The 16,905-nt window shown below is 36.1% G+C and overlaps 1 protein-coding gene across 10 annotated transcripts in view; it reads left to right on the forward strand.

Moving 5' to 3' along the window:
- PTPRQ (protein tyrosine phosphatase receptor type Q) overlaps positions 1 to 16,905 on the forward strand; it is a 260,044-nt gene that overhangs the window by 39,398 nt on the left and 203,741 nt on the right. For all 10 annotated transcript variants that reach the window (XR_011076020.1, XM_068561270.1, XM_068561274.1 and 7 more), the window contains 3 exons: positions 8,286 to 8,451; positions 9,514 to 9,774; positions 16,567 to 16,727. Coding sequence is in view for 9 of the 10 variants with exons in the window: in XM_068561270.1 (XP_068417371.1) it covers positions 8,286 to 8,451; positions 9,514 to 9,774; positions 16,567 to 16,727 (588 nt within the window). In the remaining variant the exon portion in view is untranslated. The remainder of the gene's footprint in view (positions 1 to 8,285; positions 8,452 to 9,513; positions 9,775 to 16,566; positions 16,728 to 16,905) is intronic.

Consider the following 16,905-nt stretch of genomic DNA (forward strand, 5'->3'; position numbering starts at 1 on the left):
TCTGCATACAGGTCTTTTGTCTCCTTAGGTAGGTTTATTCCTAGGTATTTTATTCTTTTTGTTGCCATGGTAAATGGGAGTGTTTCCTTAATTTCTTTTTCAGATTTTTCATCATTAGTGTATAGGAAAGCAAGAGATTTCTGTGCATTAAATTTTGTATCCTGGTACTTTACCAAACTCATTGATTAGCTCTAGTAGTTTTCTGGTGGCATCTTTAGGATTCTCTAAATATAGTGTCATGTCATGTGCAAACAGTGACAGCTTTATTTCTTCTTTTCCAATTTGGATTTCTTTTATTTCTTTTTCATCTCTGATTGTTGTGGCTAAAACTTCCAAAACTTTGTTGATTAATAGTGGTGAGAGGGAGCAACCTTGTCTTGTTCCTGATCTTAGTGGAAATGGTTTCAGTTTTTCACCATTGAGAATGATGTTGGCTGTGGGTTTGTCATATATAGCCTTTATTATGTTGAGGTAAGTTCCCTCTCTGCCTACTGTCTGGAGGGTTTTTTATCATAAATGGGTATTGAATTTTGTTGAAAGCTTTTTCTGCATCTATTGAGATGATCATATGGTTTTTCTCCTTCATTTTGTTAATATGGTGTATCACATTGATTGATTTGCGTATATTGAAGAATCCTAGCATTCCTGGGATAAACCCCACTTGATCATGCTGTATGATCCTTTTAATGTGCTGTTGGATTCTGTTTGCTAGTATTTTGCTGGGGATTTTTGCATCTATGTTCATCAGTGATATTGACCTGTAGTTTTCTGTTTTTATGACAGCTTTGTCTGGTTTTGGTATCAGGGTGATGGTGGCCTCATAGAAATAGTTTGGGAGTGTTCTTCCCTCTGCTATATTTTGGAAGAGTTTGAGAAGGATAGGTCTTAGCTCTTCTCTAAATGTTTGATAGAATTCACCTGTGAAGCCATCTGGTCCTGGGCTTTTGTTTGTTGGAAGATTTTTAATCAGTTTCAATTTCAGTGCTTATGATTGGTCTCTTTATTTTCTATTTCTTCCTGGTTCAGTCTCAGAAGATTGTGCTTTTCAAAGAATTTGTCCATTTCTTCCAGGTTGTCCATTTTTTTTTTTTTCAGGTTGTCCATTTTATTGGCATATAGTTGCTTGTAGTAATCTCTCATGATCCTTTGTATTTCTGCAGTGTCAGTTGTTACTTCTCCTTTTTCATCTCTAATTCTATTCATTTGAGTGTTCTCCCTTTTATTATTGATGAGTCTGGCTAATGGTTTATCAATTTTGTTTATCTTCTCAAAGAACCAGCTTTTAGTTTTATTGATCTTTGCTATTGTTTCCTTCATTTCTTTTTCATTTATTTCTGATCTGATATTTATGATTTCTTTCCTTCTGCTAACTTTGGGGTTTTTTGTTCTTCTTTCTCTAATTGCTTTAGGTGTAAGGTTAGGTTGCTTATTTGAGATGTTTCTTGTTTCTTGAGATAGGATTGTATTGCTCTAAACTTCCCTCTTAGAACTGCTTTTGCTGCATCCCATAGGTTTTGGTTTGTCGTGTTTTCATTGTCATTTGTTTCTAGGTATTTTTTGATTTCCTCTTTGATTTCTTCAGTGATCTCTTGGTTATTTAGTGGTGTATTGTTTAGCCTCCATGTGTTTGTATTTTTTACAGTGTTTTTCCTGTAATTGATATCTAGTCTCATAGCGTTGTGGTCGGAAAAGATACTTGATACGATTTCAATTTTCTTAAATTTACCAAGGCTTGATTTGTGACCCAAGGTATGATCTATCCTGGAGAGTGTTCCATGAGCACTTGAGAAGAAAGTGTACTCTGTTGTTTTTGGTTGGAATGTCCTATAAATATCAATTAAGTCCATCTTGTTTAATGTGTCCTTTAAAGCTTGTGTTACCGTATTTATTTCCATTTTGGATATCTGTCCATTGGTAAAAGTGGGGTGTTAAAAAGTCCCCTACTATTGTGTATTACTGTCGATTTCCCCTTTTATGGCTATTAGCATTTGCCTTATGTATTGAGGTGCTCCTATGTTGGGTGCATAAATATTTACAATTGTTATATCTTCTTCTTGGATTGATCCCTTGATCATTTTGTAGTGTCTTTTTTTGTCTCTTGTAATAGTCTTTATTTTAAAGTTTATTTTGTCTGATACGAGAATTGCTACTCCAGCTTTCTTTTGATTTCCATTTGCATGGAATGTCTTTTTCCATCCCTCACTTTTAGTCTGTATGCATCCCTAGGTCTGAAGTGGGTCTCTTATAGAAGGCATATATACGGGTCTTGTTTTTGTGTCCATTCAGCCAGTTAAAATAGACTGTTATATGCATAAGTTGTTATGTATGAACATTGTGCTAACCACAAACTGAAAATCTATAACAGATGCACAGAAAATGAAAAGAAAGCAATACAGGGCTTCCCTGGTGGCGCAGTGGTTGAGAATCTGCCTGCCAGTGCAGGGCACACGGGTTCAAGCCCTGGTCTGGGAAGATCCCACATGCCACAGAGCAACTAGGCCCGTGAGCCACAACTACTGAGCCTGCGCGTCTGGAGCCTGTTCTCTGCAACAAGAGAGGCCGCGATAGTGAGAGGTGTTGATGAGGATGTGGAGTAAAGGGAACCCTTGTGTACTGTTGGTGGGGATGTAAATTGGTGCAGCCACTATGAAAAAATATGGAAATTCCTCAAAAAATTAAAAATAGAACTGCCATATGATCTACCATTTCTCTCCTGGATATTTATCCAAAGAAAATGAAAACACTAATTTGATGCAACTTTGATGTACATGCCTGTGTTCAGTTTCCTGTGATTTTATAAGGTTTGGTAGGCAGTATGGTGCAATGGAAGGATTAAGGCCCTGGAATTCCTTGCTTTGAACCCTAACTTCACCTCTGTTGTGAGACCTTGGGCAAATTTTGATCTTCTTTGGTCCTGTTTCCTCATCTGTCAATGAAGATTATTGTTATTCTGTAGAATTGTTTAGGGGATTCAGTTAGATCATGTGTTTGGCAAGTGTTCTGGCATGCAAATTCTGTGAGGACAGGGCTTTTTTTTAATCTGCTTTGGTCACCATTTTTTACATTATTGGGACCAGTATCTGATATACAGCAGAAGTCAGTAAATATTTTGATGACTGAATGAATTAGTAGTTTTCTTCTTTTTAGTTTTCACAGTTCATATTTCACAATCAAGGAAGCTTAGTGTTTTAAAATTTTTTAAAAATTAATTTATTTTTTTATTGAAGTATGGTTGATTTACAGTGTTGCAGTAGTTTCAGGTGTTTAGCAAAGTGATTCAGTTATACATACATACATGTATTCGTTTTCAGATTCTTCTCCCTTACAAGTTATTAAAAAATATTGAGTATAGTTCCCTGTGCTATATGATAGGTCCTTGTTGGTTATCTATTTTATATATGGTAGTGTGCATATGTTAATCCCAAACTCCTAATTTATTCCTCCCCACCCTGTCCCCTTTAGTAATCATAAATTTGTTTTCTATGTCTGTGGGCCTATTTCTGTTTTGTATATGAGTTCATTTGTATCATTTTTTTTAGATTCCACATATAAGCAATATCATATGATATTTGTCTTTCTCTGACTTCACTTAATATAATAGGTCCATCCATGTTGCTGCAAATGGCATTATTTCATTCTTTTTTATGGCTGAGTAATGTTCCGTTGTGTACCTGTATCATATCTTCTTTATCTATTCATCTCTGGATGGACATTTAGGTTGAAGGAAGGTTAATTTTGATGTGAATCCCTCCTTACCCTCTCCCTTGCCACACAGCCATCAGAGTGCTCTTTCTTAAAAGTAAACAAAATGTCATTCTTGTGCTTGAAAGATTCCTTACCATGGCTCAAGGCTCTCCCTGTCCTTTGTGACTCCACCCCAGCTCCTCCCAATCTCTCCCATCTCAGGAAAGGACCCTGTCCTGAAATCACTTGCTCAGTTATCTTTGATTCTTCCCATTCCTTCATTCCTCAATCCATCACCTGGTTCTGTCACTTCTACCTCTGAAATGGATCGTTAATGTGTCCAATTCTCTTCATCTCCACTACACCACCCTTGTCCTAGTTACTCTCATTTCTTATGGAGACCAGCAGCCTAGGTGACAGACGATAGCCTCTCACCTCCTAACTGGTTTCTCTGTTTCCATTCTTGATTTCCATATAATCTACTTTGCACACACAACAGCCAGAAAGAGGGAGAGAGAAACAGAGAGAGAGCGAGAGAGCACTGTTAAAAACATAGTATCTCTCATCGGTTTAACAACCTCCATTAGATTTCCATTGCCCTCAAATGAAGTCTAAACTCCTTGCCATGGTCTCCAAGAGTTCACCTGATTGGATCTTCATCTAATTATGCTGCCTGCTTCGTTACCATGTTGCTACCATATTGGGCTCTCTTTCTGTTCCTTTAACATGGCAAGCACTTCCCCATTGCAGGGTTTTTGTGCTTGACATTCATTTTGCATGGATATCTTGCCGCCAGTTTTGATCGACCTTTTCCTATCATTGGGTTCTCAACTCAAGAATCATCTAGTCAACTAAAAGAAAAATGCACATTGTAAGAGTTGTGACTTTCAGTTTTACTCAGGGAATTTAATGAGGACTATAGCCTAGGAAACAGCCTCTCAAGTAGGTCGAGGGGACTGCTCTGCGGAGGTAGGGGAGAAGCCAGTACATATATGATTTGGGGCTAGGAAATGCATGTAGTCAAGCATACATCTCAGTAAAAGGTTACTGTTAGTCACAAGACACAGATAATGATTTTAATGCTTTTCTGTGTATGGGAAAATGTAAGAATCTGGGTTCATTAAAATTCTTCCTGAGATATACATCTAACTTTCTGAGGGGCCTGTTTTTCCAAAGCACAGAGCCTCATTCTGTTTTACATCCCAAATTCCTTTCAGGGTGTACTGTAAGTCAGCAACTGCAGTGGCTAATGACTTAATCCTTGTAGAATTAAATGGTGAGCAACATTCTGTTTTATATTCTCATCTCCTTCCTTGATTACCTAATCTAAATAGAATCACTCTTTCTATTCACTCTGTGATGTAGCTGAGTTATCTCATTCATTTGTTAATATTGAGTAGCTTGTTGTTTGGCATCACCACTAGAATGTAAGTTCCCTATAATCAGAAGCCTTACCTGTCTTGTTTACCATAAAATACCTAGTACCGATAATAATGCTTTCCCTGTAATAGATGCTCGATAAATATTGGGTTGGCCAAAAAGTTCTTTCTGGTTTTTCCATAAGATATTATGGAACGAACTTTTTGGCCAGCCCATTATTTGGTAAATAAATAAAACTTTGCATAACGGTGTTCCCATATATGATTGGGGTGATTATGGAGGGAGGATATCAATACTGAATATAGTTACCAGCAAAGGGTAGAACTTGAGGTGAACTTTTAGGAACGAGTAGTGTTCAGACTCATGGAAAAGAGGAGAGGATATTCTACACGAGCAAGTTCACAGTCAGGAGAGAGAGTTCTATCTGTCATTCGTACATGTCATTCAATGATAGGGGCATCTTGAATAATAAATGATTCATGAAAAATTCTAGCCTTTCTAGAATGACTTAATTCATTCCTGTATTTAGTGTAGGTATTCTCTAGAGAAAATTCTAGGCAATTAAAATGTTAATTGTAAAAGATCCACATTTTTTACCCTTATCTGTTTGTCCTAATTCTTAGATTTCAAGGCAAATGCCTAAAAAGATGATCTTTCCTTGGGGTTAACTGAGGCCATAAATTTATTTGTTGTCAGATAAAATATATACCCCTAGAATTATGTTTTTACTATTTTTATATGAACACTTTTTTTTCAGAGACTGTAATTTATGTATTTCTTAAGTAAAACTTATTTTAAGAAATCACGTTAATCTTTCGGATTCAGATTGTTTATTAACTATATTATATCACTAATGATTATTCTAGTGTTTCTCAACCAATGAAATTATTTGTTAAATTTTAATGAATTAAGCAACAGTATCCTGGTTGCTTAGCAAAGTGTACTTGCACAATTGGGATCATTTTCCTAATCATTTAAAATTAATCATCCCAGGTCTTCAAACTATGCTTTAAAAGTAGAAATAAAGCACAAATTATGTTTTCTTCAATTGATTTCTATTAGATGTATGAAGTCCACATAGTTGGGGAAACAAATCTCTATTTTACAAATTTATTTTTAAAAATTTACATCATTTTATCATGAGATCACTGCAGTCAATTTCTTTTTCTTTTAACCCTTCATTAATGCCTTACTATGATTCTTTGTATGTCTGAATTTAGCACTTCATTAAGATTATATTCTTCCTCTGCTACATGGTACTTTTCCCTACCATTTCATACCAGAAGTTCTCAGCATTCTATTCACTATTCCTATATTCCCATATGCCAGACAAGCAAGGTAATTGCCAGTGACACCTTATAAATCAATAAGCAATGATATGCTTCTAGACCTCATGATTATCTTCCTTCAGTAACAAAACACTCTTCCCACAAGGCAGTGATAAACATGTTTGCCTAGGAAATTTGTTTCTCTGACTCTTACCACATAACAAGTGTTTTTTAAAGCATAGTGTAATTTAAATTATAAAATTAATGCGATTACTTTCATTTAGATGTATCTTTTCTTTTACAACATGAAATATGGAGTAAAGAAGAGTAAAGATTGTTATAAGTAGCTTTTACTGACTTAAAAAATCCCCAAGGGGGCTTCCCTGGTGGTGCAGTGGTTGAGAGTCTGCCTGCCAATGCAGGGGACATGGGTTCGAGCCCTGGTCTGGGAAGATCCCACATGCCGCGGAGCAACTGGGCCCATGAGCCACAATTGCTGAGCCTGCGCGTCTGGAGCCTGTGCTCCACAACAAGAGAGGCCGCGACAGTGAGAGGCCCGCGCACCGCGATGAAGAGTGGCCCCCGCTCGCTGCAACTGGAGAAAGCCCTCGCACAGAAACGAAGAGCCAACACAGCCATAAATAAATAAATAAACAAATACTTTAAAAAAAAAAAAAAAAAGCTAAAATATTAAAAAAAAAAAAAAAATCCCCAAGGTATTGGAACTATCAGATCAGTTCACTGAAAATTTCTAAAGGCAATGCCAAGTCTCAAAGCTTTAATGAATAATTGGCTATAATGAAAGATGGTTATAATGAAAGATGGAATGTGACACCATTCATTCATTCAACAAAAATTAAAGTGCCTCCTCTGTTCCAGGTGTTTATTTTTGCTGTTTTCTCTCTTGCTGGTCTTGTTTGTTTGTTTTTTACTACGCCCTTGACTAACACTGGTTGGCTTCCAGTGACATCTGTTTAGCAGCCCTCCAAATACTGGCTGTCTCCTGAGGCATATATGTGAGTTCCCTGGAGGGGCCTGGGGTTATCCCACTACCCTTGAAATGACGGACCAGCTCTAGCTCAGTCTTTTCCAATTACTCTCGGCTCTTTCCACTGGCATTGTATCCCACTACTTTTTGCTGCGTGGGTGTGTTTGCACGAGGGCCAGCCTTCTTGGGTGGGGCACTGGTAAGATGGTTCAAGCCTGATCACTCTCTCTGGTCATACTTGACCCATGGGAGACTGTGGCATCTTTGTCAGGGCAAAGGTGGGTATGCAGAATGCTCCTCAGCTCTCCCCAATTTCCTTTTTCTCTGATCAACCAGATACATGAGCCAAAAGTCTGCTTCCACCTGGAATGTGTCATTCTCTCCAGCAGGCCCCTCCGTTTATGATAGTGATGCACGTGGGGCCTTCCTCATTTAGCTGGAGTGCAGTTTGTGGGCAGAAGCACCCTCTTTCCAATCGCTTAGGCAGCCAGGAGAAAGCCTTGGTGTTCTCCACAAGGTCAGAGTCTAGGAACTTCAGTGATATCTGCTTTCACTTCCTCTAGTCTTCTGCTTATATGGGGTTGGGGGAGTGGGCATGCCTGAAATTTTACAAAACAGTTTTTGTTTTCAGGTGACCAACAGGTAAAGTCCCATTCATATCTATTATATTATGCATATGTACAAATAAATCATGTGTATATATACATAAATATATGAAATTTGGAAATACTTGGAGACCATTGGTCTTTTAGTATGTAAACTATGTTAGTCCACTGTACTTATTACTATGTGAACTTCACTAAGTTTTTCGGCCTCGACTAGCTCCAAATTACTTCTTGGTGAAGATAGGACAGATCACAAATTCTGCCTTGCAGTATTAATTTATATGATGTGACTGGTATTGAGTTCGTGACAAATCATTTTTAAATCATGAAAAACATGAATTTCTCTCTCTCCTTCTGTAGATATCCTATTGTATGACATCTAGAAAGGAAAAACTATTTAAAGTAATTGTTTATAGCAACAAAGCCAAAGTAAAGAATTTGACTCCGGGTATGGAATACCTGTTCCACGTGAGGACAGTTAGAGGCAAAGATTACAGCATATCTGTAATGAAAAAAGTGCCTACAAGTAAGGAAATGTCATAAATAAAATTTTTGCTTTATAGTTTTATAAGAACTGAAAGTGTTTTGGCCCAGCATAATTAAAGCTATTTTTAAACATAAAGCTTGATAATTAAGGAATGATGATGATCATAATATGATTAAGAGAACTCTCAAGATATATGTGAACTTAAAAAAGTCTTTGTCTAAATGTATTGGGAACTACATAGAGTTTTTTTTCTAATCTGAAGCAAACATGTATATATATGTATATACATACATATCATGTATGTCGCATATGGAATATATGTATACACATACGCACATTATATATACCATGTCATAATGATATAAATGCAATTCATTTTCTATTGGGGTGGGGGTTTGATAAGCAGAGAACTTCTAGTTTTTCTTCCCTGATGGTTGTAAATTCATTGTAAATCAGTTTCATAATGTTTTGGAGTGGGGTGGAGTAATAGTATTTGTCACCAACAAGTCTTGTGAAAGTTTATGATGTTTACAGGATCCCCTCTTGGTGGAGACCAAATGATAATGCAAGAAACAATATTACTTCACCTGATGAATGGATTAAAAATGCAGGGAGATAGGCATGCTGAAAACTTTGATGTAGCTGAAAGAACCACATTTGAAAACGCCCTTACTTCTGGCCCTCACACCCTCTCTAACTTATTCTGTTTCATCTTCAACCAACATCTAGCTATGTGCTAGGTGGTAGCTAATGAACCTATAACTGTATCATATAAGGATACTTCTGGTTACAAGCACTCAGGAGGCACAATTCTAAAGGAATGACTATTGGAAGTGATTCATGATTGATTAAGGAAAGATATTTGGGAACTAGGGAGGATGTTAATGTGTCACTTAAAATAAAACTCTTGTATATATAATAGCCTATTTCTCTATTTGCAGAGCTGAACATGTAAGACATTATATTGTACATGAATAAATTCAAGGATTATTATGTAGATGTTTAAATTATACTATTTATGTTTGCTTTATTTTTACATATATGTTTAAATTATACTATTTATGTTTGCTTTTTATTTACATATATTTACCTTTTCAATAGAACCATCCAGGATATGTGGCTTAACGTTGAAAGCTGTGAATACTTCTTCTGCAAATTTAATGTGGAATCCAACAGAGACTAACTTCACTCATTACAAGATTTATATATCAAACAGAACATTTGCAAAAGAATATCTTATTTGGGAAATGATGACTGAGCACACAGTTACAGATCTGACTCCTGGTAGAACATATAACATCACAGTACATAGAGTGAGCGGCAATGTTGAAGGATCTGGCACATTTATCAGAGTTGTTGCAGGTATACAAATTCTTTTTGATGTTTAAAAAATTTGTATTGCATATTATACTGTTCAAGATAAAATTTCAATGCATTTTTTGAAATTTGAAATTTTACAGTCTATAGAATATTTCAGAGGGTAAAAATACTCATTTTACTGGGATATTCTGAGAATTTTTGAGATAATATATGTAAGATGTAAATAGGATAACATAGTATCTGGCACATAGTCAGTGCTCAATAAATGTAGCTAATACTATACATAGTTTCACATCAGATGAGAGGTCCAGCTAATGAAATTAGGTGGTTGATTTGGGGATCATCCATTCTCCTAAAACCTTGTTCTTTGTCTTTGATATTCTGCTATGTGCTATACATATGAAAAAGCATAGTCTTAGGGTGTGTGGAGAGTAATAAAGGATACAAGCATGGAAATACATATAGTGTAAGTCAAATTAATAGGTGAAGCGATGGAAGTATTTAAGTCTTATTGTGGTTGCACAGAAAAGGGAATGATTACCTTCATAGAATGGATGGAAAAGGCTCTCTGGGGCTGCAAAAGGATAAGGAGTTTCCTAATCAGATTAGAGGGCATGTGGGGTGTGGAAAGGAGGACTCACAGAGAGAGGGAACAGTCTGTGCAAAATTATGGAGGTGTAAATGATATGGTGTATTTGTGGAACTGTAAGCAATTCAACATTGCAAGATTTTATTGTTTTTTATATGAGAAGAGAAGAAAATCCTATTCTGAATAACTTAAAGCATCACTTTTATATCCGAATGAAGTTGTGAAACCTATTAATATTTAAAATTTTTCAAAAGAGAACAAGATTGCAGTAATAACTAATGAGATTACTCTTAAATGATCTTTAAGGCTATGGATCTGACAGATAACCCAAAGCAGACATATGATGATAACTCAGTCTATAGACATTTGTCATGTGGGTGTCACACTGTATTAGTTTCTTATTGGTGTTGTAACAAATTGCCACAAGCTTTGTGCCTTAAAATAACACAAATTGATTGTGTCAGAGTTCTGTAGGTCATAAGTCTGATATGACATGGTTCCCATCAGGCTAAAATCAAGATATTGGGAGGGCTGTGTTCCTTTCTGTAGGCTCTTTGATCATTCAGGTCGTTGCAGAATTCTGTTCCTTGTGGCTGTAGGACTGAGGTCACAATTTCCTTGCTGGCTATCAGCTGAGATCTGATCCCCTTCTAGAGAATGTCTCATTCCTTGGCTTGTGATCTTCTTCCTCTATCTTCAAAGACAACAAAGGAGGGTTTTCTTGCTCTCATGATTCAACTCTCTTTTTCCTTTTTTCCCCATTACTTCAGACTCCTCTTTCTCTTCTCTTTTAAGGGCCTTGTGATTAGATTGGATCCGCCTGGATAATCTAGGTTGCTCTCCCTGTTTTAAGGTTCATAATCTTAATTCCATCTGCAAAGTCCCTTTTGCCATGTAATGTAACATTTTCACAGGTTCCAGGGTTTAGAATGTGGAAATATTGGGAGGCCATTATTCTATGTGTCTTACATACTATTGTTCTCCTAAATGTGATATATATATATGTGATAATGCAAGCAAGCAGAGTTTAGAAGTCATACACCAACTTTACTCCTGGATTTGATGCTTGCTAGCTGAGTACTATTGGGCAAGTTACTTAGTAAACTTAGAGTCGATGATCTCTGAGATTCCTTATGGCTCTTAAACACTCTATTACACTTTATTTTTATATTATATATCAATGTATAAGACACATCTTTATTTCTTAAAAAGCATGTGCGTTAAATGATGAATGTCTTTTTCTTCAGGATTTTGCAGCAGGTAAAGTATACAATCAAACACATTAAAACTGGACTCACTGTAGAAGTTTTAGTCTATGGCAAGGTTTCTTAACCTCAGTACTATTGACATTTTGGGCTGGGTGATTCCGTCTTGTGGGGATCTGTACTTTTTAGGATGTTTAACAGCATCCCTGACCTCTACCTACTAGATACCAGTAGGATCCTCTTAATTGTGACAATCAAATTTTTTTCTAGAAATCCCCAGAAGTCCAGAAATTGCCAAAAGTTGGCAAAAATCACAACAGATGTATGGTAAGCACTGATCTGTATGGTTGGATAGAAAAATCAAATAGTCCACTGAACAAAGGTTGAAAAAAGATGTGATAAATAAGATGTTTTGCTTATGCACAAGTCAAGGAGACAGTGTGGTTAGTGTGAGTGACAGGATTCGCTCACTTAGATTTTGATCAGAGGAAGAAGTGAGCAAGGTAATGCCAATATCAGGAAAGTTTCATAGAAGATATCGAATATCAATGGTCATTTTAATTAAAGAAGAGAGCACTTTATGAAATAGCAGGAACTTGATGTTCTGGTTGGATCATGTGGTTTAGCCGATGGTTTTGAGAGATTAGAGGTAGGTAATGGAGAGCTGTGATTTGGGAGGTCAGCTGATAAGAGGAAATGGGAAAGGGTGGTAATCTAGGTTTTCTGATGGACCTCTGGAGCAGAAAGAGGTTTTACTGCCCTACTTTTTACAAAGGAGAGAGTGGTGATCATGGAGCGATGCTGGGCAGAGCACTGAATGGATATGAGGAGGGAGCTAAAGCTAAGAAATGAAATAGCAGTAATGCATGGTTTTACTAAGAGATGGCCAGGGTTTATAGGGAAAGACAGCAGAATGAACAATAGCTTTAATTATAGCTTGCATTTATTAAGATTTTGCTATGTTCAAACCACTCTTCTAAGCAGTTTACATGTGTTAACTTATTTTATTCCCACAACAGTATGTGGGATAGGAGGATTATTATCTTCAGGTTGATGAGGCCAGAGAGAAGTAGAGAGGTTAAGAGTTTTGCCTAAATTCTTAATTTATGTGGCAAAGCTAGGATTTGAACCTAGTTATCCAGTTATAGGACCTGTGACCAGTGCCTTACTAAAAATTGGTTTTTTTAGACACTTGTGGCACCTAATATGATGCTGACTTATTAGAGGATGTTTATTTTACTATACCTAGCCCATTTCCAAAGTGTGAGGAAGCTACAAGAACTTGATAAATAAATGTTGCCTTGACATAGGACATATTTGGATGGAGTCCCCTAAAATTAAATTGGAGGTCACTTCAACTAATAATCTTAGACTTTAAAGAAAAATTATAGATCATCCTATTAATGCTTGAATCCTTTCTAAAATGTTAATACATTTAGGATTTTTCGATGTGCTATTATTCATAAGCCACTTTGTGAAGGTTAGAGGGACGCAAAGTTATCAAGGTGATTAAACCTTGAGCTCTGAAGCTATTGCTCCTGGATCCAAATCCTGGCTCTACTATTTACCTGTTTGCTTTGAGACCTTGGTGAAGTTACTTAAATTCTTTGTTCCTCAGTTTTCTCATTTTTAAATGACAATAATCATAGTGTCTCCTTATGATTTGTTACAGCTGTTACATAAAACAATGAGTGAAAAAGCTTAGTGCAGTGCATAGTGTATCATAAACTTGATATGAGTTACTTCTTAATATTCTACATGTCTGGTATCTCCTCGGTCAGAACATATATTATGCCCAACTTGTGATAAATCATGAAAAGTCTTAAACGTGATATTGAAAGCATATCATATACAGTGTTGGTACATATGAATTATAAATAAAAGTTAATAATAATGGTGATGGGACTTCTAAGTCTTCACATTTTATTTTAAAATATCTGTCCATTGTAGGCTTTGTTTCCCTGATACTGTTCTGATAGGTTTGTTTGACTCTTTTGTGGGTATTCTGAAGTATGTAACATTTTGGTCTCATTTTGTATACACTCTTTTAAGAATCAGAATCTACTGAGGAACTCCCTAAGAAGCTTGCTTTTCCATTTTGAGTCTCTTCTTACTCTCTGTCTCAAAGGTTAATCCACCATAGTTTGTATCAGAACTTTGTATGTGAGGTCCTTTTAACTCTTTTGAGCTCTTTTCCTGTATAGACATCATAGGATCATACTTCTATTTTTTTTCTCAGTTTCTCGAAATGCAGTTGAAGTAAATTCACTGAAATGCCAAGGAGAAAAGTTGAGAGATGCTTTAGAGCTGCACTGTCCAGTAGACAGTGATTAGCAACACGTGACTGTTGAGCCTTGAAACAGGACTAGTCCAAATTCAGATGTGCTCTAAGTGCCAAAGACACATGGCATTTCAAAGACTTAGTATGAAAAAAAAGTGATATTATTATCTCATTAATAATTTCATATTGATTATGTGTGAAATGATGTTTTTGATATGTTGTGTTAGATAAAATATATTATTAAAATTAATTTTACATGTTTCTTTTTACTTGTTTAATGTGGCTTACATTGTATTTTTATCAGTGTTGCTTAAGTATGAATCACAAGACACATACTTGAGCCTATTTAGGGCTCTGAGTTACCCTGCAATAAAAGAAGATGTTTAACTTAGAAAAGGAATTATTTAACAAAATGGTTTGATCACAGGACATCTATTCAATTCTAGGGATTTAGGGTACTAAGGATTAATTTTTGGAAAATTCTGGTCTAAAAAAACTGACTAGGCCTAGAATTCCTCTTGCTAGCCCTAATTAAATTGAACATTATGTGATATTTTTTCTTTTAGAACTCAAAATCCACCTCATGATCTGATTTTTGTTGGTTAGTAACAATTAGACTGAGAGTGATATTTTTGCTTCTTATTTTCCTACCTTTTGAGAGATTAAATTCCATGGAGTGCAAATCATGTACTTATTATGGAATCTGTTTCAGTTAATTGAATCTTCCAGTTCATATTCAGGAAGCTACACTCTTTCACAATGACTTAAGCATTACTTCATCTCTACTACCTTTTCCTGAGGGCAAGCCTCCCTCCTCTCTGCTCAGACTACCACAATATCCTACTAATTGGCCTCGTGCTGCCACTTTTGCTTCTGTCCAATTCATAGCCCATATTCTAGAGTAATCTTTTAAAATTAAAAAAAAAAAAGTCAGATTGTTTTTCTGCTTAAAATTTTTCAATGTTTTCCATTGCATTTAGGGGAAAAAAATCTAAAATGTTTATTGTGGCCTACATTATCATCAGACTGTTCTTCTTTCTTAAATGATCCCACAACCCAGGCTGGTTTCCTCAGTCACTTTAAATTCTGTCCATTTCCAGGGCTTCTATTCACTCTGCTTTGAAAGGTCTTTACCAAACTGTCCTAAAGTTTCCAGGCCTTCCCTTTTTATCAGATTGGCAAATTTCCAGACAAATATATTCTTCCTCCTCTTGGTGAGACACACTTCATCCTTGGCCAAGGGTTCTTCAGCGTGTAATCTTAAGCCACAGTCTAGGAAACTACATCCTATCTCACCACCATCTCAGTAAACAGCCCTTCACTTCTGTCTTCATTTTTCTTCCAAAGTCTCATCCCAGCTCTTTTTCTAGTTTCTTGCCTAAGACGTCATAAATGTTAGTTACTTTTTAGGACTCTTGAAGAAATAGTATCAGCCCTTACATAAACCAGTAAGTGTGAGTAGTGGTCGGACTTCTGTCATGTTAGACTTTTGTCCATTTTAAAGTGGGCTGGCGAGGAGAATCAAGCTCTTTTCTCTCAAGCCTGAAAATACAGAAGACATAGGTCTGTGTGCAGAATCATCCAGGAAAAATGCCAGCAGCTATGTACAACAAAGAAATTCTACCCATCACAAACGGGGTATTTCTCTGATCTTTCACTTTAGGTTTGCAGCATTTCTAAAGAGGTATCATAAAACTGTAGTGCTCACTGCATGGACTACTTGGAGATGATGCCAAGAGAATGTTTGTCTCTTTGAGGATGTCATGTGAAAATTAATTGATCAATATTAGCTTTGGCCACTAGGGAGACAGTTGTATTATAAGCATTAAAGGAACTTTTCAAAGGAGATAAGGAAAACCATTCTAAAAGTATATCCCCCCCCAAAAATACTAGGAAACTGACCTGTTAAGATATCTATTTTATGCAATGTGCCCTATCAGTTTTGTTAGGAAATGTACACTTTATTTTTTTTTAATATATTGATTTCCAAATCACCTCTGGTGGTGGGGGGGCGGGAGTGTTTAAAATGATAAATGGAGTTCAGTGACTAATTCCAGACTACTTTATTTTGGAAATAGTGTTAGATTGGATCTGTATCAGGATGTTTTTTGCATGCTTGGCTTCATAATCTCTCTCCCTCCCTGTATATTGTTTGGAATCTGCACTAAAGATAAGAAGAGTGCAAATCTGACTCATTGGCAATCAATCCAAAGAACTTTACATAGAAAACGCCCTTCAAGTAGGTACAGGCAGCATAAACAAAACTTTGGAAACAGTGGAAGCAAAGGTAGAAAAAATATGGTTGAAATGGCTAGGACACTTACTACTTACTGTTTAAAAACTATCTTTTTTTCATTTCCAATATGAAATTTTGGCAGATTTTGATATTTTTTGGATATTTATTTCTGTTTGATAAATATCCAGGTAATTGGATAGTAGTTTGTACTTATCTTTAAAATGATTCAGTTTTTCAATTAGAGCATAAGCTTTAAAAAAAACAGTCTGGTCAACCAAAAGGTTTCAGTAGGTAAGGAATATCCCAGAAATAGATACATGAATTGATGTATCATTTTTGATAATTAAGCTTAGAAACTAGTATACATGCCTAACACCTACATAGAGCTAGAGATAATCTAAAGGATCTGATGCTTTCTGACAATTTGGTTATTTTGAAACCTGGCCCTTAGACTATTGATTTTCCTTTTTTCTTTGAAGGTTTAGGAGAATAACTATTTTAAACCTCTGTTTTTCAATATCAGAACCGGAAAAACCTGAGAAACTTAAAGCCTTCAATATTTCTGCACATTCCTTTTCTCTGCACTGGAGCCTACCCTCTGGCCATGTGGACGGGTTTCACGTGGATCTTGTTCCTGACAGTGGCTTTGTTACTATCAAAGATCTTGGAGGTGGAGAATATCAGGTATAGTTTTCGTTATTGTACTTGCCAAACTAACTTGTATTTATATTTGGTCCAAATAGGAAAGTTCTTTATGAAACTCATCCACCATGAAAACTTACTCCTTTGAGACTTTTTAAAAGCATAAGATGAAGACAAAAACACGGATGCCGAATTGATTGAGTTTAAGTTTCAGCATTGG

The sequence above is a fragment of the Eschrichtius robustus genome, chromosome 13 (assembly GCF_028021215.1).
Source record: "Eschrichtius robustus isolate mEscRob2 chromosome 13, mEscRob2.pri, whole genome shotgun sequence".
NCBI classification, from domain to species: domain Eukaryota; kingdom Metazoa; phylum Chordata; class Mammalia; order Artiodactyla; family Eschrichtiidae; genus Eschrichtius; species Eschrichtius robustus.